The 26520-nt window shown below is 40.6% G+C and overlaps 1 protein-coding gene across 1 annotated transcript in view; it reads left to right on the top strand.

Annotated features, from left to right (window-relative positions):
- Window positions 1–486: 486 nt before the first annotated feature.
- Window positions 487–26520, top strand: part of SPHKAP (SPHK1 interactor, AKAP domain containing) — a 78187-nt gene continuing 52153 nt past the window's right edge. Inside the window, exon 1 of the mRNA XM_058189135.1 lies at window positions 487–532. Coding sequence (XP_058045118.1) covers window positions 492–532 — 41 coding nt within the window. The 5' untranslated portion in view covers window positions 487–491. The remainder of the gene's footprint in view (window positions 533–26520) is intronic.

The raw sequence follows: 26520 nt of genomic DNA, 5'->3' as shown, positions 1-26520 counted from the left end.
ATCTATGTCCAGTTTTCTCTAAGAAGGTAATAGTAGTGCTCTTTTTCCCTTTCATTTCATCGACACAAAACAACCACCTCCCGAAGATCAGGCGGAGAAATCAGGATTGGTGCAATGAAGAACCCAACTATCTTTACCGAACCGTTTGGAACTTTGCTGCCTCAAACGGTTCGTGATTCTTGCCCTCATCCATAGTAGAGTCAGAGCCAACACACACACACACACAAACAAACACACACACAGAGGTTTTTTTTCTCCTCTCTTACGGCGGCAGCAACGAAAGACGTTGAAAAGGTTCCTCCTCCAGGTTGGGCGGGGGGGAGGGACTGAGGAAGAGGAGGAGAAGCGGGGAAGCGCAGGGCTGGCAGAAGGAGGTGTACTAAAGCTGGCGAAGGTGCGATGCCAGGAGACTTGGCGGCGCCCAAGCTTGCTTGCCTTCCTTTCCCATTCCTTCTTCCGTCCTTCCTCCCAGCCCTCCTCCGCCGCAGAAAATGACGACGGCCGCGGATCCGAGCCTCAAGGTTTCTCCGAGGTAAGGTCTGGGGGCTTTGCCCGTCCTTCGCTTTGCGGGGATTCTCCTTTATCCCGACCGCAGGGCTGTGCGCCCGCGAAGGCGTCCGGGGACTGGGCGCCGGACTCCGAGGCAGCTGACCGCTCCTCCCGCGGGAAGCTTGGCGGAGGGGGAAGCTAGGAAGCAACATTCGGTTTAAAAAGCTCCCCTAGCTCAAAGGCTGAAGAGCCTCGCGTGTCCCGTCCTTCGAATCAAAGAAGCAGTTTGTCCCGAGCTGCCTCACTACTAGCAAAGAAGGCGGCTTACTTCACGCGGGACAGCCGCGCGAGCTGTGTGAGCGTCTTGTGTCCATCGCTGGAGGAAATGTCTACGGAGATTCTCAGTCATCCAGGTCATGCTTGTCCCAAAGGTGCTTCCCCCCTCTCCAAGAGGCAACTGGATTTTCTGGTTTTTCTTTGAAGACGTTTCGCTTCTCAGTTTAACAGTAACAAGAGTCGGAAGGGACCTTGGAGGTCATCTAGTCCAACCCCCTACTCACCCAGGAGACCTGTACTAGGGATTCGAAACGCCGACCTTTCTGATCGACAAGCTCAGGGTCTTAGCCACTGAGCCAGATGGTATTAAATCCTTCCATTCCCCACCATCCAGTCAGAGCTGAAGAAGCTTCTTGGATAACAAGCGAAACGTCTTCAAAGAAAAAAACAAGAAAGTTCAGTTGCACCTTTGGGACATCGCTGGAGTAAGCTTAAATTGGATGGGGGAGGGCAGGGAGAACTGATCATCTACTTGATTTAAAACTACCGCTTACAGGATCCAACCTTTTTTTCTTTGTCCCTCATCCCAGCAAATTGAGGACGGCCCTAGCCGAGGTTAAACTATAGAACCGGATTCTTAGAACCGGATTCTGTTTCCCTCTAGAGAAAGCGTCGCCCAAACGCGCGCCTTCCCACGCGACACCAAATGAACTGCTTCCCATCGTAAACGGTTTCCATGAAAAACCGGCCGCGTTGGCTTAAAAGAAAGAGCAGATGGAAAGAAACGAAGGGAGGAAGGTTGGCTTTTCACGGGACTGGAGGGAACGCGGCTCTGGGCTGCAGGGCAGGTGGGAATTGAAAAGTGCGGATCGGCTAAGTAGGGCAAAGGAGGTCGGGCAAGATGCGGGCATGTGGCAGCCCCGACCCATTAAAATTGCAATTCGAAAAAGGATTCTTGCTTTCCCAAAGTGCCATCGGATGATAATTACCGCTTTGTGCCCCCCCCCAAATCTTCCAGCAAGGTTGTATTTGTCTTGTCTTTTCCCAGGATAATATAATTTTGGAATATTCTAATGAGCGAGAATGCTGTATAACAAAACACACACACACACACACATGCACACATACAAAAAAATATGTATTCACTGTAAATTTAAGCAGGCAGGTGGGAGAATGTGTCTCTTTTTTCTTTCTTTAACATGGCTTATCACATTTTCTTATGGGTTGCAAGTCCAGCATAAAATACAAGGCAGTGGAAATTTGGTACTTGGAATTTCCAGAATGTACTTGCTTTATCATGACCAACATTTTCATTATACATATATGTGTATAAGAGAGATACATAGTGTCTATTTTAATATAAATCATTGTATTTGTTTAAATTCAGTTGTATTAAGTTTGCAGTAACAGAAGCATTCTGCAGTAACTGCAGAAATATGTTTTTCCCAGTGTCCAAAGATGATTTGGAGTTTCATATGCCCCATGAAAAATGAAAGAAGTAGATTAAATGCTTAAAATCATAATTACAGAATGTTATAAAAAAGAAATCATGATCCATTACATTTTTTGTTTAATGTTATCATTTCCATATGCTTTTGTTACATGCTACAACCATGTATATTATATGGCTGCCTTACATTCATTGCTCTCTGACCCAAATATCATGGACTGCTCCAAGAAGCAATAAGTTTATGATCTGTTCCTTTAGCTAATGAGGTTTCACTTTATTCCCTTGAGCAGATGCAGTTCATCAAGTAAATATTAAAAAATCATTATAGAAGGTTAATGGTGTCTTAGTGGAATAGTTAAAAATAAACATCCAGACATCTTTGAGCTAGTTCAGTTATTCTTAATGGACAGCATCTGTCTCATTCATCTCATAAGCCAGGAAATAGAGTGCAAGCATAGCCATCCTTAACCATCTATGTGCTAAAGAACACACATCATGTTTCAACAGCAGAGGGTGCAAAATTGAGCCCTTTTCTCTTACTAGAAAAAACTAATTAGGGAAAACATTAAATCTGTTTATTATATACTTTTCAATGTGATTTCCTTTTTGGTCTTGATAAAATAAAAACACACAACAAAGCAATTAACAGATTGTAGTAATGCATAACCATTCAGATTTCCTTTAATATTTAAATGCAGTTCATTAAAGAAGATTAAAATTAGCTTTAGCATCGATGTTCATAAAGACATAGAATCATGAAATGCCCAGGAGAATCATGCAAAGGCTGTGCTTCCTGATTTGAGAGATGCTATTAATTTCTTTTATGGTTATAATATAAATTCTTATTCCAGTCTGAAATATTTTGCAGAGGCAGACAAACTGGTGCCCTCCAGATATTTTGAACTTCAGCTTTCATCAGTCAGCCATCGTAGATATTTTCCTGTTTTGTTCCTATTTGTACTTATTGTAATTTATATATCTATCTATCTTGTTCCTCATCATTCTAGCATGTGTATTGTGCATAAAAATAAAATGAGATGTAACATTTTAACATTTCTCGATAACAATGCTTAAGATTATCTTCTAAACATGCCAACTAAAGATCAAGTCCCCAAGAATATAACCTTCCTTTATACTTTCAGTAACTGCAAACATGAAAACCTGACACGTCTTCTGATTTTTCCTTCTACTTCACTTCATCTCCACAGATATTTTTTATTTATTTATTTATTTTATTTTATTTGTCGATGAAGACAACATAACTGTTCTTATTTGAATGCAGCTACAATAAATTCATTCTATTAGAAAACTTGATTGTCTGTGGTTTCCAATAGAAATATAACCATATTTGAACAAAGTTTAGTTCCTCTTTGCTCATTTTTTCCCCATCAAGCCAGGAAGGTCAAGGATGGAACAGGCAAAACAGTTCCTGTCTGTTCTTAGAATTATTGAATGACTGAATTGTACTTTAGAAAATATGCTCTTAAGTTCTTTAGGACTCTGCAAGATGTACTTCTTGAAAATAAGAACATTTTACGTGGTCATGTTTCTCCGTTTCTAGGAAAGAATTGGAGATTGCCCATTTCAAGACATTTGATAGCTTGACTAGTGGATTTTAATAAGTAATGACAAAATGAAATTGAGATGGATAAGGCTTGGAATATTTTTCAGTTCCTTAGATGTAGCTTCTGATTAAAGTATTTTCATTCTCCTGCTTGTTCCAAATGCAAGTGAACCATACTTATTTATTTCTATTATGAAAGAAAGGCTAGCTATTTTCTTTTTTCTCCTCTCGTGGTAAATATGACTATACAACATAAACCATAGAAAAGAAAATAATACATTTTGCTTAAATGCATTTGTGAAAATTCTAATGAGCTGCCAAGAAATCTTTATTATGGGATGACTAGTAAAGGTAAATAGAATTAAGTGCAAAATAATCTATTATTATCAGTAAGACTTCAACCATGCTTTTGCTTGGACCTTATATAATGAAGAGTAAAACATACTTCTTGCATGTGAAAAAAAACCACCAATTGGTAGGTGTGACTTTCCAACACCTACAATTTTATGTAGGTAAACCTAGAACACAAAACTGATTCCTGGGACCAAACTTTATGACCATTTTAACCAGTAGTGGGTTTCAAACCCTGTTGCTACTGGTTTGCTTGTGGCTGTGCACGCCCTCATGCATGCACACGATGCTTCTGCGCATGCGCAGAGACATCCGGGCGGGTGGGCGGAACCTCTCACCAATACCGCTACTGGTTCGTCTGATCCGCGGTGAACCAGTAGCAACCCACCATTGATTTTATTTCATCATTCACAAGGATTACGATTCACTTTGCAACTTGTGCTGTTCCACCATTCTGTTATGTTCCTTTGGCATGATTGAAATAACATATGGTTAAATCTAGTGATATTATTGGTGGGAATAATTTTAAAGCCTTACTGCCTGAGTGAGAATCAGCTGCCCAAGTGCTTCCTTAAAGTGAGTCCAAGAATTATATGCTCTGTTGCTTTGTATAATGTAAGAATCTGACCCCTTATGTCAGTATATCAGTATATAAGTCACTAATAGTTACTGCTTCCCTGAATAACGCTACCTCAGTGCTGTTTTTAAGCCGCTATAGAAATGTTTAGTAGTGGTATAAGTAAAAAAAATTACCTATTTAATATAATCTATAATAGAGAGCTTTGGCTACTGCTTTCAGGTGTACTTTTAAGGAGGTAAATAGATTCCATGTACATCTTCATGTATGTTATTAAGATGCAGAATACATACTTCACTGCAATTTGAGCAAATATAATAAGGTGCCAAATTTCAATACCATGACTGATTAGCTTCACACCTGGCATAGTGATATACTTTGATCATGAGACACTTTACTCCTTTTCCAAGACCTGGCTCTCAGATGTGGCAAATTGGCAGATGTGGCAGATTTGGCAGAAGGTTCTCAGATGTGTCTTTCCATAAGAATAAAGCCACATTCACACAGCAGATTAAACAGGAATCGAATTCTATGCTCCTGGGTTTAAGCTTTTCTCCTCCTTTTTGATCCAATGAATACTTGGGTTTCTTTTGAAGGCCTTGGAAGGCAATTGATTTCTTTTGTCACAACAGTTCCTTTTAGCCTGAGAAATGCTGATTCCTGTCTTGCCAGCTTATTTCAGTTGCTGAAAATTGGCAACCACTATGCATCCTGAAAATCATCAAATAAATCCTAAGTAAATTTAATGCAATTTAACTCCCCTAAAGATTGTCCACTTCAGCACGAATGCATCTCTTATTTTTTTAAAAAGTAGAAAGTTGTTAGCATCCTTGCATTAAAAGTGTCACAATTGCACTGTGAAATTAGTGGCATTTTTCATATTTGGAAACTCAGGGTAACATAGTATAGATGCAACAGTGCAATTTCTATGATATCACTGAATTATGTGCAAACATTGCTAGAATCACATGTGGGCCAGTATTGGGAAATGTAGAAATGTAATCTACACACATAAATGTAATTATTCACAGTACACACCTGTTGTTCTTAAGTGCCTCTTGAGTGACACTTAACTAGAGTACATGAAGTTAATCAACAGATTTATAACCGCTCAGCATGGTACAAAGAATTTGTATTTGCCTATAATTTTAACTATCATTGACATTCAACATTCAACATTCAATTGTTAAAGTATTATTACTTAAAAGTCAATTAATCATGACCTCAGTTTGAGTAAATGGCTACTTTTCCAGAACACCTAATAAATCAGATATAAGTATTTTGACCGTTAATCCCTTAATTCCTTATCAACTATGAGAATAAATTTTGTTAAAATTGATGAATTTCAGGAAATTACAAGGGACTAGAAGAGGTAAATCAAAGCACAACATTTTTATAGACACTAAATGTTAAACATGACCTGCTTCCATCTCTGTTTATATCTGAAACTTAGGCAAGAAATTATTAGATGTGAAATTGAGACTATAAGAAGAGCTCTTCTGGATAAATTATTGGTCAGTTATTGATTTATGGAAATTTGTAACCAGGATCTGAGTACAAGATAAGACTTAAGAAATGCATCTCAAGGCAGCTACTGAAAAAGTTCATTGAATTGAGGTTTGAAAGAGTTGTTTTATAGAAGGAACTATCTATCTATAGAACTATAGAACTATCTATCTATAGAAGGAACTATAAAATATAATAGAACTTTGAGTATCCCTCTTATTATTTTTCATAATTGACATGATTCCAAAATCCAAGAACATTGTTGGATTTTGGAGTCATGCCAATTATGAAAAATAATATTCCCTGTATATTCACTTCAGCTAAAGGATCAAGTAGAAACATCAGCACCCATCTGGATATATTAGACTTGCAGAATCTTGACCACTTCACTGAGCTTAGCCTTAGCATTGTACCCCTTTCCAAAAGTTCAGCAATCTATAGAACTGGGATTTTGTCTCTGGTCTGATTTGGGCATGTTGCTGACTTGGGACTGTCCTTCATGATTCAACTAGCAGTTATATCTCAGCATAATCTCAGCTGAATGTCTGGGAAAGAAGTTCTAGTCCTAGCATTTTGTGTAGGTCCTAGTTCCTAGAATATGACAAACTGGATTATACATTTTTGCTTAATTTCTTTTGCGTGCGTGTGTGTGTGTGTGTGTGTGTGTGTGTGTGTGTGTGTGTGTGTGTGTGTATTTGTTTTCTGAGGTTTTCGCGGGTGTTTGTATGTAAGTCTTTGGTTATTTGGGTTTTCTCCCACGTAAAATTGGAAGTGTCTTGGCGACGTTTTGACGAAATCCCATTCATCATCATCAGGCTAGGTGTTTACAGCTTAGTGCTTATGTATATATATATAGGGATGCAACTCTTCCACTAAATTCAGTCTCTATAAACTTTTCCTATCTCCTCCTCCCCTTAGTTTTCTTATTTTTCAAAGTTTTACACATTTTTCCAAACTAACTAGGCCTTTCTATTTGACTAAGTTGAGAAGTGACCAGAATGCAATGACTTCTGTTCATCAGAGTTGAAAATAGACATGGAAAAACAAGGAAAAGCATCCAAAAGCTCTCTGAATTTAGGAGTTGAATTGGTATGGTAAGGCACACCAACACACATAGTAACAAATTCAAAGATGAAACAAACATGGAAGGAGTATATTAAACTCATGTACAGTGTAGATGCCAATATAGAAGATATCCCATAATTGCAAGAGCTGCTATTGGTAGATGAAGTTACCGTAGGATCAATATTCCAGTCTCTGCCAAATAGAAGGCTACAGAATTTGAGAGACTATCTATAGAAATATGGTAGGCAATTTAGGAAGAAAGAGTACTTGTTTTATCTACTGGTAATCTATGCCAGAAAATTTGGGGAACCACACTGGGACTCACAGTTTGGAAGAGGGCAATCTACAATCCAATACCAAAGAAAAGACACTTAATAGAATATAATGCAAATGATTAGACAATATCCTTAATTTCACATGTTGGTAAATCATGTATGGGATCATTCAAGGCATATTGGAACCTACTTGAAGATATCAGATCTCAAGATGGTTTTGAGAAAGAAGAGACCTTATTGCTGATATGTGCTGGAAAGAAAACTAAGAAAAGTCTGCTAAGAAAACCAAAGATTACCAAACATAAGTTAGTATCTGCATCATGAATTAAAGAAAGACACCTTGTCAAGCTATGGAATGTTCTTAGGAAAATCTCATTATCCTATTCCAAATCTGGATAGGAAACCACAGGCTGCATGTAACATGGCAAAACATACTGGCTCCAGATTGGCAAAAAAGATCAGTCAGGATTTTATATTTTATTTATTCAACTCATATGCTTAATATATTCTTGCAGTAGCTGAATTGGAAGAAGATGGGCATGATTTTAAAGTTTGACGAAGAAATATAAATAACCTGCATCAAGATCATCATCATCATCATCATCATCATCTCAAAGGTGAAAATGTATTTTCATTCTTCTAATGATAGTCAAGGAGCATGGTGAAAAACTGGATCTAAGATGAAATATACAGAAGACCAAATCCATAACAATATGTACAGTAACAAGCTGAAGAATTGACAATGAAGATATTGCATGGTGGATAGACTGAAGCACAGTTCCACAGTTCCAAACATAACCCTTTAAAAAATTTAACACATAGATATATTTTACCTACTGCTTTTTCTTTTTATTCATCTCTTTTGAGTCTATAAGCCTTACATTAATATTTAAATCTCCCAATTTTAAGATATTATAAGTCATTTTTCCTTAGGATTTTCTGCAAGAGCTCCATTTTTTTTTATCAGAGAACAAACAGATACAAATATGTACATTTCTGATTTTTAAACCTCATGCATAAATGTATTATCTCTCTCTTTCTTTCTTGTTCTTTTTTAAATTTAAATAGAACTTATAGAAATTAAATATTTATATTCTATATCTTTCCTCTGTAACTCTTCATCTTCAAATATTTAAATATGTTATTCTAAAAATGATCATAATAAACTATAACAATCTTAGTATATTTTGCTTTCAGAGGTCTAAGCAGTAATATTTGTTCCATAGCTCAACTTTTCAGTGCAACTGCCTGGTCCTGTCCACTTCTTATTTCTTTTCCCCATTCTCATTACTCATTCTACCATCATTAAAAAGGCACAACAAAGAATGTTATTCCTGCCTCAACTCAAGAAGTTCATACTGAGCTGTTGATACAGTTTTGCAGAGGCGTTATTGACTCTGTCATTTGTACTTTCATAACTGTCTGGTTTGGTACAGCAATCAAACAGGACAGGAACAGATTCCAACGGATAGGACTGCATAAAGAATGACTGCAACCAGCCTGCCTTCTATAGGAGGTCTGTATATTGATGGGTCAGAAGAAGGTTTCAGAAATGTCTGCAGACTCCTTTTATCCTGGACATAAACTGTTTCAACTCAGCTTCTTGGGGTGCTGCTGTTGGACATTGCATGCAAAACAGCTAGACAGAGGAACAGGTTTTTTCCCTCATGAAATCACTCTGCTGAACACCTAACTCTCCCAGTACTGTCTAATGTCTATATATATTTACCCATGTTGTATGGTGGTAGTATTACTATTATCCTTCTTATCTTTTTTACTACCCCCTCATTATGATGATGATGATGATGATGATGATATTACTCTTGTTTTGCATGTGCACTGAGAGCTTCTGCACCAGAGACAAATTCCTTGAGTATCTAATCACATTTGGGTAAATAAAGTTATTCTATTCTATTCTATTCTATTCTATTCTATTCTATTCTATTCTATTCTATTCTATTCTATTCTATTTTCTATTTTCTTCTCCAGTCCCTTTAATTTTTCCCATTGTTATAAAACCCAGGGCACTGAAAGCACTCATATAGGTTATGTCAATTGTACATCTAATTCAAGTTGTTCTGTATTCCATTGAGTTGATTAAATTATGTACAAGAAATAAATGATATATCATACAATTTTAACCCCATGATGGCGAACCTAGGGCACGCATGCCGCAAGTGGCACACAGAGCCATCTCTCTGGGAATTCAAGCCATCACCCATTGCTCTTCCGGGTTCCAGCGTGCCAGCCAGCTGGTCTTCATGCACGTAGGAGCAGCAGAAACTGGAAGAGCAACCACACGTGTAAACCGGAAGGATGATCTTCTGGTTTCTGGTGTGCACATGCACACCAGCCCCCTAGTCTTCCGGTTTCTGGCACACTTTCATGCATGAAGACCAGCTGGCCGGTGCGCATGTACACTGGGCAGCTGCTATTCTGGTTTGTGGCATGCACACACATACTTCCATTTCAGCACTCGGTGCCAAAAAGGTTCTCCAACACTGCCATAGAGCAATTGTTTTAGTACATTGCTTTTTAAAATAAATATTAAATAAATGTAATAAATATTAAATAAATGTCTCCTAGCTAACAGTAGATTGGAAGTGCTTTCAACGTACCAGTTTTGTTCATTTACTTATTTAAATGTCATTTTCAGCAACAGCTCAATGTTGAAGTTGTTTATAAATTAAATTAATTTATAAATTATAGGAAAAGTTTACTTGGTTGCACTGAAGTAAGTTTGTTCTTCTGCTTTGGTTTGTTGCATATTTGTTCAGAAGAGACCTCCTTATCTTTGCTTCTCTTCTTGTACATTTGCATTTTCATCCACAATTTCTTATTTTAGAAATAATAAGTGATTAAAAAATTGCTGCTGCCTTGGTGTTGCTGTTTTTGTTATATATCAGCCAAGAATGATCACTTCTATTTGCTGCGAGACTCATTTCTATTTTATTGCATCTTCCTGAAAAAACTCTGTAAAAGGGCTGGATGGTTTCTATTACTAAAAAAGTCATTTATTTCCTCTGTAATTCTAATGTGATGCTAGTTACCTAAATCTCTTCAGCACATTTTTTAAACTTTTTTTCTATTAGTTTATTAATTCATAATAAATTGATCTGGTAATTTAATCAATGATTTGAGAAGGCTGTAAAGTTCAACAATTGTTTGTGTATGAGAAAAAAAGAGATCAGGAAGAGAAAAAAATCTTTTTCATGAAAACATAAAGTTTCCAAGCCAAAACTGGACTGGTTTGTTATGGCTCACCTCAAACAGTTTTTAGGGTTTCGGGATTGTCATGGCACCTGTGATGCAATACACCCACTGTAGTTTGTCCAAACATAACTAAGTTCTAGAGGAAACTACTTAGGTCAAAATATTGTTTCTCAACCTTAGTAACTTTAACAGATTGAAGGACTTGATGGCTGGCTGGGGAATTCTGAGAGCTGAAGTCCACATATGGTCACCAAGGTTGAAAAACACTGGGTCAAAGACTAGAACTCCTCTGTAAAAGAGATGGTGGGTGATACTCAGTAGAAAGTATGAGTTTTGCATTCAGGAAAGTCCACGTTCACCTCCAGCTATTATCTTGTCAGACATCAGGGCATGGAAAGCATCACTGACAGGTTGAAGAGTCACAGCCGCACAGAATAGATAATAATGGACAAGTTGACAGATACAGAGGGCAGCTTTTGCTGGCATATGGGAGATAATGGATTCAACAAAATTATTGTTTATATCTGTAGAATCTGACAATAATATTCTGCCCATGCAGTTGAGCTATAGCATTCATCAGTTTTATCCCGTAGCATTTATATTTATATCTTATTATAAAGGATAAAGTAGTGAGATATGCCAGAGTCTAGTTTTTATGGATTACTTGCATACTGCAACAAACCAATAATAAAACTCTATGCATTAATTTGTTTCTGGAGGAGAATATTAAAGCCCAAATGTGAAAACAACAGCTGTGGCTTTCAACTAAGCCAATAATGATAATGCAGCAATGTTTATTCTCAGGGATTGTCTGTTTCTTTCAACTCTTCCCTCTTTGAAGCCCCAAATTTAAAAACCTTAGCTAATTAACCCTAACACTTTATAGCCCAGGCAGGGAGGATAAAATTTTAAAATACTAGGAACATTATGTATTGTGCTGTTGCTGTCTGCACTCCCAACCCCACTGTCAATTTCTATGCATAAAATTTAACAATAATTTGGAACAAAACTCCAGCTAGTCCAAGGAACAAACACTTACAGACTAGGAGCACTTGATTCATCACAGTGCAAATTAAGGCAAGTGCTCTATTGCTGTTGGTCTTATCTCAATTACATTTTGAAATTACTTCCGGTCATTTTAACTATAATAGAGAGATTGCAGAGAACTTAAATATATTATTTGCTTCTGTATATGAAATATGTTAGCCAAATATCCACACCTGAAACATTGGGTTTTTCCCCCAAATAGGGGTAGAGGGATTATGTCAACAGAAGTAATAGCGTATATATTTTAGTTCTTATAAACATTAATAAAGCCACTGGATCAAAATGGCATACATCCAAAAAAATCATCTATACTAGAAGGTAAAATTGTTGATCATATGTGCAAGATATATGTGTTTCTCAATCTTAGCCATTTCAAGATTGTAGATGTCTCCATGCTGGCAGGTGAAATCTGGCAGTTGAAGTCTACATATTTAAAATGCCAAGGCTGAGAAATAGTAAAGTAAAGTTCATACTTACTGTTTGGGAAAATAAGTGTTATAATGGCTGTTTTGATAAAGGGTTAAAATATGGGTCCACAACATGATAGGTCCATTAGTAGGAAATTGATGGAAAGAAATGAAAGAATGTATTAAGCATATAGAAAAGCCAATCTTGCTGGAGAAAAATAAGCATGGTATCTGTGAAAGAAATTCTGATTCTTGATGTTCTTATATAGCTTCAACATACTGTACATACATCAAAATCAATTTTTTTTATTGAAAAAGTTTTACAACAAACAAGTTTTTTAAAAAAAATTTCCCCTTCACCCTCCCCCCTCCCCCTCCCCCTTCACCCCTCCCCCCCAGAGACTTCCCACAACAAAATACAGGGTATAACATCTAACAAACATATGCTAAAATACTACAAAAACCCCCATAATCCCTTCTCCCCCATTGATCCCTTAACTCCCCATTCCCCTTTTAAACTAATACCCAAATACAATACAATCCCTACCATCACTCATATGCTATTTGATACTTTTTGGTCTGATACTTATTTTGAATATAATCAGTCCATTTTCTCCATTCCACTATGTATCGTTCTTGTGAGTAGTCTTTCAAATACACAGAAATTTTGCCATTTCTGCTAAGTTTGAAACTTTAAGTGTCCATTCTTCGATGTATACATTCGTTCGATGTATACAGGCGATGGCGTGCCCCGATCCCCCTGACTTCTCCCGTTCCCCGGATGGTCAAGATCCTCAGAGCCTGGGCCTTCGTCTGATGTTATGCAACGCACGGTCCGTGGCCAATAAGGCCCCCCTAATACATGACCTGGTTCAGGGGGGTGCCACGGATATTATAGGCGTTACGGAGACCTGGTTGGGCACTGAAGGGGGTGTCCCCCTGGTTGAGATGTGCCCACCGGGTTTCCGTGCATTCCATCAGCCGAGGGCCCAGGGTAGGGGTGGGGGGGTGGCGGTTGTTATTAAAGAGAGTCTAGAGCCGAAGGAGGCCACTGTACCTCAGATTGCCGGGTGTGAATCCCTCTTTGTGAGGTGGGGTCATAGATGTCAGATGGGCTTGCTGGTCGCGTACCTGGCTCCTTGCTGCGTGACAGCCGCCCAGCCCGAGCTTCTGGAGGTGCTTGCCGGGTGGCAGTGGAGACCCCAGACTTTTAATCATGGGGACTTTAACTTGCCATCTGCTGGCTCGTCATCGACAGTAGCTCGGGAGTTCATGGCCTCCATGACAGCCCTGGACCTGACTCAAGTAGTTGATGGCCCCACTCACATTGGGGAGGCACACTGGACCTGATTTTCATCTCTGGTCAGTGGTTGAAGGATCTGGACTTGAGAGATATAGTCACAGAACCTTTGTCATGGTCAGATCACTCTCTCCTTCGCCTGGACTTTCTGACCGCTACCCAACACCGCAGGGAGACGGAACCACTACGTTGGTACCGTCCCAGGCGCCTGATGGACCCAGAGAGGTTTCGGACGGAGCTTGGGCCATTCCCTGAGGATCTGGCTCACGGCACGGCAGAGGAACTAGCCGCAGCCTGGGAACGGGCTGGGGCTGGGGGTTTAGGCCGTGTCGTCCCCCTGCGCCCCCTCACCGGGCGCAGATCCCAACCGGCTCCTTGGTCCCCGGAGGAGCGGAGGGGGATGAAACGCCGGAGAAGACGCCTAGAGAGTTCTTGGAGGTCCAGCCGTTCAGAGGCTGATCGGACACTAGTTAGATCCTATACTAGGACCTACCTAGTGGCACTGAGGGAAGCGAGGCGTTGCTACGCCTCCTCCCTCATTGCGTCGGCAGATAACCGCCCAGCTGCCCTGTTTGGGTGACCCGCCTCCTTCACCAGGGGAGGCGGGATGACCCGCTGCAGGGGCGTGCTGAGGAGTTTAACGGTTATCTATCGATAAAATCGTTCAGCTTGAGACGGTCTGGACCAGAATTGTGGCGATTCGGACGGGACGGCTGAGGCGGTCTTGGTGATATTGTCTGGGATGAATTTGACCCTGTGGCTCCGAGGACATGGACAGGTTGCTGGGTAGATTGAATGCCACCACGTGTTTACTGGACCCGTGCCTCCTGGCTGGTGCTGGCCACTCAGGAGGTGACACGAGGCTGGCTCCAGGGATTACGAGCGCTTCCTTGTTGGAGGAGTCTTTCCGGCCGCCTTGAAAGAGGCGGTGGTGAGGCCCTCCTCAAGAAGCCTTCCTGGACCCGGCTGTTTTAGGTAATTATCGTCCGGTCTCCAACCCGCCGCGAAGGTTGTAGAAATATGGTGGCATATCAGTTTCCTTGCACCTGGAGGAAACTGTCTATCTAGACCCGTTCCAGTCCGGCTTCCGGCCCGGTTACAGCACTGAGACGGCTTTGGTCGCGTTGGTGGATGATCTCTGGAGGGCCAGGGATAGGGGTTGTTCCTCTGCCCTGGTCCTATTAGACCTCTCAGCGGCTTTCGATACCATCGACCATGGTATCCTGCTGCGCCGGTTGGAGGGATTGGGAGTGGGAGGCACCGTTTATCGGTGGTTCTCCTCCTATCTCTCCGACCGGTCGCAGACGGTGTTGGCGGGGGCAGAGGTCACCCGCGCGCCTCTCTTGTGGGGTCCCCCAGGGTTCGATTCTCTCGCCCCTTCTGTTCAACATCTATATGAAGCCGCTGGGTGAGATCATCAGTGGCTTCGGTGTGAGGTACCAGCTGTACGCTGATGACACCCAGCTGTACTTTTCCACACCGGGCCACCCCAATGAAGCTATCGAAGTGCTGTCCCGGTGCTTGGAAGCCGTACGGGTCTGGATGGGGAGAAACAGGCTCAAGCTCAATCCCTCCAAGACGGAGTGGCTGTGGATGCCGGCATCCCGGTACAGTCAGCTGAGTCCACGGCTGACTGTTGGGAGCGAGTCATTGGCCCCGATGGAGAGGGTGCGCAACAGGCGTTCTCCTGGATGTACGGCTGTCGTTTGAGGACCACCTGACGGCCGTCTCCAGGAGAGCTTTCCACCAGGTTCGCCTGGTGCGCCAGTTGCGCCCCTTTCTAGACCGGGATGCTTTGTGCACAGTCACTCACGCCCTTGTGACGTCTCGTCTGGATTACTGCAATGCTCTCTACATGGGGCTCCCCTTGAGGGGCATCCGGAGGCTTCAGTTAGTCAGAATGCAGCTGCGCGGGTGATAGAGGAGCCCTCGTGGCTCCCGTGTGACACCTATCCTCGCAGGCTGCACTGGCTACCTGTGGCCTTCGGGTGCGCTTCAAGGTGTTGGTGAACGCCTTTAAAGCGCCCATGGCATAGGGCCAGGCTATTTACGGACCGCCTGCTGCTATCGAATACCTCTCACCGACCCGTGCGCTCTCACAGAGGGACTCCTCAGGGTGCCGTCGGTAGCGACAGTGTCGTCTGGCGACGCCCAGGGGAAGGGCCTTCTCTGTGGGGGCTCCCGCCCTCTGGAACGAACTCCCCCCAGGACTCCGTCAACTTCCGGACCTCCGAACCTTTCGTCGCGAGCTTAAAACTCACTTATTCATCTGCGCTGGACTGGGTTAGTTTTAAATTTATGGGTTTTTTAATGGGTTTTTATTCTAAATTTTAATCTTGGCCAATTCAATAAGTTTTTTAACTGTATTTTAATTGTATTTATTGTATCATTGTGTATTTTAATTGGCTGTGAACCGCCCTGAGTCCTTCGGGAGAAGGGCGGTATAAAAATTTAAATAATAAATAAATAAATTCTTCAATTGTAAGCAGTTCTTTCTTCCAATGTTGCGCCACCAAAAGTCTTGCTGCTGATATTAAGTTCAATATCAATTTAGAATAGAATAGAATAGAATAGAATTTATTGGCCAAGTGTGATTGGACACACAAGGAATTTGTCTTGGTGCATATGCTCTCAGTGTACATAAAAGAAAAGATACGTTCATCAAGGTACAACATTTACAACACAATTGATGATCAATATATCAATATAAATCAGGATAAGGATTTACAGCAACAAGTTATAGTCATACAGTCATAAGTGGAAAGAGATTGGTGATGGGAACTATGAAACGATTAATAGTAGTGCAGATTTAGTAAATAGTCTGACAGTGTTGAGGGAATTATTTGTTTAGCAGAGTGATGGCCTTCGGGAAAAAACTGTTCTTGTGTCTAGTTGTTCTGGTGTGCAGTGCTCTATAGCATCGTTTTGAGGGTAGGAGTTGAAACAGTTTATGTCCAGGATGCGAGGGATCTGCAAATATTTTCATTTATATTTATTTTTATTTATATTTATATTTAGTCTCTATTACTGTACAATCCGTGATTATGCCTAGTAAAAACAGTTGTGGCGTAAACTTAATCTTCTTTTTCAAAATGTTCTGCATAATCCACCATATTTTAATCCAAAACGATTTAATTTTTTTACAAGTCCACCATATATGATAATAAGTAGCATCTTCACAATCACATCTCCAACATTTGGGTTGCACATTTGGATACATACATGCCAACTTCTTAGGATCTAAATGCCATCTATAAAACATTTTATAAAAATTTTCTCTTAAATTTTGTGCTTGAGTAAATTTAACATTCCTAATCCAGATTTTCTCCCACGTTTCCAACATTATAGGTTGTTGAATATTTTGTGCCCATTTTATCATACAATCTTTAACTAATTCTGTTTCTGAATCTATTTCTATGAAAACATTGTATAACCTTTTAATATGCATTTGACTTTGATCTCTAATTTGTTTTACCAAATTTTCCTCAATTAGCGCAATACCACTTTTCTGGTCCGCACTCCATATAGATTCCAATTGTCCATACTGAAACCATGTATAATTTCCCATTAATATATGTGATTTATAATCCCAATGTATAATTCTATTGTATAAAAATTTAAAAAAAGGTTCTTGCTGTTGGTTAGGAGCATAAACTCCAATTATAAGTACCGTATATACTCGAGTATAAGCCGAGTTTTTCAGCACGTTTTTTGTGCTGAAAAACGTCCCCTCGGCTTATACTCGAGTCTACGTCTTCGGGAACCCCGCACAGGAGGGGGTACCGAACGGACTCCCATGGGAGGGACGGGGAGCGGGCCCGCCGAGGTCTCGCGGGATTTGTCGCCCCCAGGCCGGCCCCCATTCCCGTGTCTGGTGGGCGGACGGCGCAAACTTGGCGGACTGTGCATTGGCGCGGGGAAGCCCTGGTGGTGCAGTGAGAGGGCTGGGCAGGGGAGCCGCCAGCCTTCTCGGCTGAGGGAGGAGGTTTCCCGACCGTGCGAGCTCGCCGCGAGAGCCACCCAAAGGCCAGAAGAAAAGGTCATTCCATCGGAGTAATGGGCGAAGGCTCCTTCCTCTCCCGCCTTACCCATGCTGTGCGAGCCCGGCTGGGCTGCAACCCCGCCGCCGCTCCTTCCTCAGCCTCCCGGGCTCGCGCTCTAGCAGCCGCCAAGCTCAGGCCGGACTCAGCAGCTCCCCATCAGCACTCGCACGGCGCGATTCGGGCAGGAGGAGTCGGGCTCGCTCTGTGGCGGTGGCGGGAAGCCCTGGCGGTGCAGTCCTTCTCGGCTGAGGGAGGAGGTTTCCCCCTCTTCTCTCTCCGTTGCGCCTGAACATCTGCCTAGCAACAATGACGACACGGAGAACCTTTTTCTACTGGTTGAGCTTGGCCAATCGCGGCTTGCTCTGAGTTGCTGCATTGTTTGTTCACCAGGCGTCTCAATTTGCAAGCGGGCGAGTTTGAGGTCGGGCGGGATGGCGCTGCGCTCTGCGCCGCCGCGAGCCACCCAGGCCAGAAGAAAGGTCATTCCATCGAGTAATGGGCGAAGGCTCCTTCCGGGAGAGGAAGGAGCCTTCGCCCATTACTCGATGGAATGACCTTTCTTCTGGCCTTTGGGTGGCTCGCGGCGGCGCAGAGCGCAGCGCCATCCCGCCCATGACCTCAAACTCGCTCCGCTGGTAAATTGAGACGCCCGGTGAACAAACAATGCAGCAACTCAGAGCAAGCGATTGGCCAAGCTCAACCAGTAGAAAAAAGGTTCTCCCGTGTCGCCATTGTTGCTAGGCAGATGTTCAGGCGCAACGGAGAGAGAAGAGGGGAAACCTCCTCCTCAGCCGAGAAGGACTGCACCGCCAGGCTTCCCGCCAATGCATAGCCTGGCGGGAGTTACTGCAGCTCACCGGCTCCGCCCCAACTGGTGGTGTTGGGGCAGCAGCTGCCGCTTTCTAGCAAAAGGTCGCCGCCCAAAACTCCTCGCCTTCTCCTGGGAAGGGCTGGATGGCTAGCCGGGAAGGGTTGAATAAGCAAGCCAACCTCCTCCTCCCTCCCTCCTCCTCTCCCCATAGCGAAAGAGCGTTTTCCCGTTGGAAGAGAGAGAGAGAGAAAGGAGGGGCCGTTCCTCCCCTTCTTTCATTCTTTCTTCTCCCTCCGTGCTTCAGAAGCTGGGCGTGTGTGTGCGCGCCCTAGTCCCCTTCTGTTCCGTGGCGCTGGAAGAGAGAGAGAGAGAGAAAGGAGGGGCCGTTCCTCCCCTTCTTTCATTCTTTCTTCTCCCTCCGTGCTTCACCGTGCTGGGCGACCTGGAGCAGCTGCTCTTCAGCCAGATGCTCGGTGAGTCAGCCCGTCCCCTTCCTTCCCGTGGGGGTCTGCCTTGCTGGTGAAGGTTATTGGGGCTTTTGAGCAAGGGAGGAGGAACGCGAGCACCGCCTTTCGCGCTGGCATTCCGGGATTTCCCTTTGTTTAGAGCTGGGAATCCTCCTTCCCCTTTTGCACTCCTCCTCCCTCTCTCTCTCGCTCTCTCACACACACACACACACACACAGACTTCTAAAGTCGATTGGCACAATGCTAAGCAAACACAGCAGTGGGTCAAGGGTGAAGGGCTAGGAACCTGGCAGGTGAAAGGTTGAGCGACATGAAAGGCAAAGACCACAATTGTTTTAAGAAAGAAGCTTTAGCAGGAGGGGGATGGGAGGGTGTTTTAAGTTTTGGCAAACAGCCAGGCCAACTGTATTGGAGAAGGTCACACAACTGGCCTTAACATTTTAGCTGCTGTCTTTTCCTCACACTTGGGTTTAATGATATTAGAGATCCTTATTGCCCAGCCAAAAAAAAAAAGAGCCACCCCAACGTCTATGAAAATTAACCTTCTCTGCCAAGAGACACTGTGCAGGGTATTTTCACTATTGGTGTGCATACAGGCTTAGATTTGTGCTGGGTTCTTAGTGCTTAGAGCACTGACCTTCAGAGGCACCCTGGTCCCTTGGAAGCTAAAGGAGGACTCATTTTCATGCTTGCAGTTGTATTGTCAATTTCTGTGAGACAATGTTGTTGAAGTAACTCACTCACTCATTCATTCATTCATTCATTCATTCCTTGTGTGTCCAATCACACTTAGCCAATAAAAATTCTATTCTATTCTATTCTATTCATTCATTCATTCATTTTATTTTGTCAAATACATATTAAATAATTATATAAATATAAGCATGAATTGAATACATAAAAGGAATACAACTAAAGGGAACATTAGGACAGGGACGGTAGGCACGCTGGTGCTCTTATGCACGCCTTACAGACCTCTTAGGAGTGGGGTGAGGCCAATCCTAGTTAGTCTTTGGTTAAGGCTTTGGGGATTTTGGGAAGAGACCAGAGTCAGGTAGCACATTCCAGGCATTAACAACTCTGTTACTGAAGTCACATTTTCTGCAATCTAGATTGGAGAGGTTCACTTTTAAGTTTGAATCTATTGTGTTCTCGTGTATTGTTGTGGTTGAAGCTGAAGTAGTCATTGATAGGAAGTACATTGTAGCAGATAATTTTATGAGCTATGCTCAGGTCATACCAAAGGTGGCGTAGTTCTAAATTTTCTAAAGCTGGGAATCCTCCTTCCCCCTTTTGCACTTTTATTGTTTTTCGTTCAAATAAATATTCATGTTATTTTACTTGGCTCTATCTTTATTTTTTACATTGACCAGTAGCTGCCTCATTTCCCACCCTCGGCTTATACTCGAGTCAATAGTTTTTCCCAGTTTTTGTGGTAAAATTAGGTGCCTCGGCTTATATTCGGATCGGCTTATACTCGAGTATATACGGTATCTTTTCTCCTTGTAAAAGTTCAATAGCAATATATTTTCCTTGAACATCTGCTTCAATTAGTTTTACTAATAAACCCTTTTTAAAATACACAACTATACCATTTTTTTTCTCTGGAGCTGCTGCAACAAAATGTGTACCAAGCCTGGAATTTATCAAGTACTTTTGGTCCGAACTTCTAATATGGGTTTCCTGTAAACATATTACATCATACTTAAACTGTTTCAAATAATGAAATATCTTCTGTCTCTTGCATGGTGAATTTAACATTAACATTCCAGGATGGAAATCTATTTGCCATTTTTGGCAAACGGAAGCTTTTGAAGCATCAGCTGCCAATCCTCCCAGATCTTCGGCCTAGCTCCTCCCACTGCTTCTGTTTTGGTATCTTGTACTGCCTTTGAAGTTTGTTGAACTTTTGCTTCTTGTTGCATCCGCTTGGTAGCAGCTCTAGTCTGCCTTTGATCTTTTGGGCTTTCTGTAACTTGCAGCAAATCCTCCTCCATAACTATCACCACAGAGTCATCACGTGCCTTCTCTTTCCCCTTCTTTATCTCATCAGAATCCCTTCTGCTTCATCTTTCTGGTGATGGCGGGTTTCCAGCTTTTAGGACATTAACGTAATAGTCTCTCGCTTTCAAAACTGTATTGAGACGATGTACTTTTCCTGCTTGAAAAACTATTATACCAGCTGGAATATCCCATCTATATTCCAGCTGTCTTTTTCTCAGTTCATCTACCAGAAAGGCAAAATTCTTTCTGCTTCTCAACATTTTAGGAGGAATTTCCTTCAGTATTAAAATTTCTTGACCAGCTACTTGTATTTTCTTTTTATAAGATGTCTGTAAAATTTGGTTTCTGACTCACCTGATAGTAAAATATATAACCACATCTCTTGGCAGTTGTTTTTGTCTCGCAATCCATGAATTAACCCGGTAAATTTTATCAATTTGAAGAACAAAATCTTTCAATTGCTACCCCAAAATCTCTGCAAAAGCCTCTGAAAATATCTGCTTTAAATCTTCTTGTTTATTCTCTCTAATCCCCCTTATTCTTAAAGCAAATTCCATCGCCCTGTATTGTATCAAACAACCTCATCATCTGTCTTCTCCACCTTATTTTGAATTTCCTTGATTTTACTTTCCAGCTTTAAATTAACTTGCTTAATTTCTTCCACACTTTCCTCTAATTGTATCATATTTGATACCAAACTTTGGACTGCTATATTAATTCCTTCTCTTATTTCCTTATTTCCTTCCTTAATTTCTGAAACTTCCTCTTTAATTTCAGAAATTTCCCCCACCATCTCTTTAAATTTCTCCTCAATAAGGGAGACTTGTAAGACTAGAGACTCTTTGACAAAGTCCTTCAAATTATCTTATAATGTCTCTAAATTTAATACTTTAGTTTCAGATGTATGAGCTGGGGATGCCCCAGCTCCTTTAGTAGAACTTGCTTTAGTTTGTTTAGCTGCCATTCTAAACTTATATTTTAAATTTTTTTTTGTTTACATTTATATCCCGCCCTTCTCCGAAGACTCAGGGCGGCTTACAGTGTGTAAGGCAATAGTCTCATTCTATTTGTATATTTACAAAGTCAACTTATTGCCCCCCCAACAATCTGGGTCCTCATTTTACCTACCTTATAAAGGATGGAAGGCTGAGTCAACCTTGGACCTGGTGGGACTAGAACCTGCAGTAATTGCAGGCAGCTGTGTTTTAATAATAGGCTTCTTACAGCCTGAGCCACAAAGACAATAAAAGTCTTTAAAACTTCTTCAATCTTCCACCGCTTTCAAAGGCTTTCCTTTTTCCTTTCAAAAAGCACTCTAGTCTCTAGTGACTCAGCACTGAAACAATAAGAGCTTTCTCACTTTCGCTTTCAGCCTATGGCTTCAATAGCTGTGTTCCGTTCTTGTCTTTAGCATAAGAAAACAAGGTATCGGGAAGGTAAGGTTTTGTTACTTGCCACTGCTCATCCTCCTGTTTCTGCTCCGCTGGTAATGATTCAATTTATAATCCAATATTGGTCCCAGGAGTGGACGTTGTGATTTGTTCTGCTAGCCTGCAGAAAAGCCTTGAATCCAGAGTTTTCCCGGGGCTTCCTAGGGAGCCCTCCCCTCCGAACCCCTGGAGTTGTTCCAGGGATTCTTGGGGCACTCTACCTCTGCCCCTTAACTCAACTTCCCCTCTTCTCCCGAAGGGAAGGTTTTCCAAATCACTTGACAGCCAATCGACGCTGTCTTAGCGATTCTTACAAGATCCCTAAGCTGGCAGTCTGAAAAACTGTCTCCATCACAAATGGCACCACCCGGAAGTCCCATCAAAATCAATTTTTTAGTGAATATCTGACCTATTAGTGAATATCTGACTTAATTATGAAAACAGAATTTTTTCAGTAATGAAATAAATCTTCCTCCAATCTTCCTCCCATAGACCTGAGTGTGAGTTACAACAATCTGTGATTAACCTCACAATTGTCAATAGTCAATATTATTTGGATATGTTGCAAACTGTAGTCCCAATATTTGACTTTGAGAAGTCTTCTAAACATATTTGATGGGGGATCTTATTTATGGAATAAATGGGCATTAATTTTAAAAATCATATTTTTTAATTTTTCTGTGGTGCTGTTCATCTTTCCTACCAGTCTGGGTATCAAGCATAACTAGAAGCAGAAGGCTTTTCATAAGCCACAACTTCATAAGCTACACTACTACTTACTCTACGACAAACAGGCATATAGACAAGGAATAGTTGCCATGATAATCCAGGTGCTTCCTTTATAGCATTTCTGAATATCATACTATTGCTTATAAAGTGAAATATCTTATATTCTAAGGAATGGAATTAGAGATTAGTACCCTGTTTTTTATTTTTTTATATACTTTGCAGTGCTAGCTAAATTATAAAAACAGTAGAGATCTGATACAATGAAGTCTTATAATGCTAATCTGAAAGAGGTACCTTCTCTTCATTGTTCTTGGCAGATACAACATTGATTTTGGAGATTCCAATATTCCAAAGGGAAATATTGACTTTATCTTTTTTAACACATATTAACTTTGAGTTCATACTGGATAAAGTCAATTTTCCATAATGCAATCTTATGCAGACTGATTCACATATGCAGGTCATTACTTGAGAGGTGTCACTGATAGACTTGCAGAGAAATATCGAGATTCAAATGCAAGCTGTACCATGACATTATAAACAGAATCAATTTCAATGAATATTTGGAAAATATAGTGTAGGAACCATAAAATGAGATTGTATTTTGGGTGAAGCTAAAACAAAGATAAAACTAGAGCCCAGAATTGGTGAATTATTCACTTTCTTACTGTGATCTTCTTTTATTGGGTTGGGTGGAGGGAAGAGATTTAATTTTTAATTTTTGTACCTCAAGCAGTAATTGTGGGAATAGAGAAAAATCTCTTCACACCCTGGTCTTTTGCACAAAGCCATATGAAATGAGTTTGATGGCTGCTTAAGTGAATCAAGTCTACAGCATAGTTACAGCTAAGGTGCAAAAGTCATATAATGGATGAGAGAAATAGTCTGAAGTGCTATGTAGCAGTTTTGACTATGCCCCCCCCCCCCCGTAAAACGATTGTTCTCTTTAGAAATGGCAACATTTTGTCATGCCAAAGATTTTGCAAATTTTGTTTTGTTTTTCATTCCTGAATAGCACTAAGAATCTCTTGTTTGAGTTAGGTGGCCATACTAATAGAATAAATAAATGAATAAAGAAAGAAAAATAAACTCCCTTAACATAAATGATTCTGTATTAAAGAGAAAGTCAAGGATGAGATGCTACAACTTCTGTTTCTTTAGAAAGGAGACATATTTTAAAGTGCAGATATGATTATTATGCTTAGTAAGTCACTTGGCCATAACATTTCAGTTTGGTAAATCTCACCTTACTGCAAAGTAGGTCATTTGGATGAGTTCCCGAATTTAATAGAATAAGATTTTTCAAAAAGTGTAAAGCAAGGAAAGAAAATATCTATGTAAAGTTAAAGAATTATGGCTTTTTCCCATTCAGTATTCTCTATTTGATATTTATTTCCAAGAAATTTTAATATTAGGATTCCTACAACAATTCAGTTGTGGTACATATGAAATCCCTGTTCAACATAATATAATGTGCGTTGAATATAGGCAATGGAGTGCTATATTTTTAAAATACAAAGCTGGTTAACTTGGCTGATTAAGTACAACATATAATACTAGAAACATATTCTTCTTTAGTAATTACATCCTTCATAGTCATAATCCTGAGACATAGATTATTGTATAAGGCCCTTAATGTGTGATCTATATAGCTTGTGGAATTAGGCCACAGATAGCATTTACAGTTTGCCTGAGGTTTTCATCCATAACAAATCCCAAAGACATTTGCAAGAGGTATTTTTAGCTGTCACTTTGACTAACCATCTGTGCTTTTACTGAAGAATGCATGGTTAGACGTGAACAAATAATGCTAAACAATTCTAACTTTAAAATCACAAATGCAATTACTGGGGTACATATGTCACCGAAACATATTTTGTTTATGTTTGTTGCCAAATCACTACCATATATTTGAAAGAATGCATGTAAAATGAGAACATCTGGATTAAAATTTCAGTGATTTTGCTATTCTAAATATTTATAAGGTTAAGTGATATTATATAGGGAATGACTCTGCTTCTACAAACCTATTTGGGATTTCATTGTTTGCCATATAACTCATTAGTAAGTAAGCTGGAGTTTAGAACCATTGAGCTAACTTAAACACATGGTGTTATGCTTTTATTAATGCCTTATCTTGGAAAATGAATTTGGTTTTCTAAGCTGGGTCCTCCTGTCCACCTTTTATTATCACTGTATTTCTGAGAACAGAAACAAGTTCTTATTTTCAAATATGCTTTATATGAGCACAAGTGGATGGCCTGCAAATTGTGTGCCATCTTCAGTCTACTTTAAAAGCCTGCAGAATCCCTTACAATAGTGCTGAAATTGAGAAACAAACTTGCAAAACACAGTGGTATAATTTAATATCTGAAAAAAATAGATAATATACGTTAAGCCTTTGATAATTTTTATTACCCCTGTTTTATTTTTTCTATACCTTACCACTTCCATTCCAGACTTAAATATTTCACTTCTACATCTCACATTTGTCAAAGGCCAAACAACTGGGGGATGGTAAATCCATGGTTTTGAAAGGTGCCTCCTTTACTTTAGATAGAGCTGTATCTTATCAATATTTTGCTTGAACTATATTAGCGCTTTATAAAATATTAGCTTTATAAATACTAGTATTTCCATTTACGATCTGCTCTAAATAAACATTTTAGATTGTGCTTGCTCAGGATTTCTTGAATCTTATTATGTACAACTAATTGCAATTTAAAAATAATTTGCTGGAGTCTGGCTGATGTCGCAGTGAGATTGGACATGGAGAGTGGGTCTCCATGTTCCCGTGCCAAGTTCTCTCCATTGGTGGGCTCCAAAAGGAGCCAAAGCCACCTTGAGGGGTGGTGAGGCAAAGAGGAACACCCTCAGAGGTCTCGGAGAATCACAGCTCTCCTGCTTAACCTGGGGCTTACTTTCCCTCTCAGCCATGACAAGGAGAAGAGACAAAGATGGCTGCCACGAAGCTGGGACAGCTGATGAACATCTAAGCTTTGAGTGGGAGCGGACTTTAGTGAACAGTGTGGAACCGGGTGAGAGGATTTTTTTTTTACCCAAAAGTTAACCCCAAAAGAGAATTCTAGGATTTACTCAGAACTATCTGTTAATAGTTAATGCAATCAAACACTTTGAGAAAACTACCAGACCAGAAGGAAAGGATTAAAGAGAGAGAGAGAAAAAATTCTTTAAAAATACAGGAAATTGGACTCTCAAATTGGGAACACATGACATTGGAAAAGCAATTTAAAATGCTGGAATTACAGATTAAAAAAATTAACACTGCGTCTATAATTGAATTACAATTTAAAATAATTAAAACCATATTTCTAGTAACAATATTGAAAATTAACCTGAGAGTGCCATCTGCTGATGAAAGGAAAATATACAAGCCTGGGAATACCAATTTAAAGAACTGTGAAAATGTTTACTGGACTATATACATCTGCCCTATGGAGATTTAAATGTGAGAACAAGGAAGAAATTTAATTAAAGTGACCCCTGAATATTAAG

This window comes from Ahaetulla prasina, chromosome 6, assembly GCF_028640845.1.
Source record: "Ahaetulla prasina isolate Xishuangbanna chromosome 6, ASM2864084v1, whole genome shotgun sequence".
Classification (NCBI taxonomy): Eukaryota; Metazoa; Chordata; class Lepidosauria; order Squamata; family Colubridae; genus Ahaetulla; species Ahaetulla prasina.
Note: the sequence above shows the minus strand (reverse complement) of the source record. Positions and strands in the feature narration are given on the sequence as shown.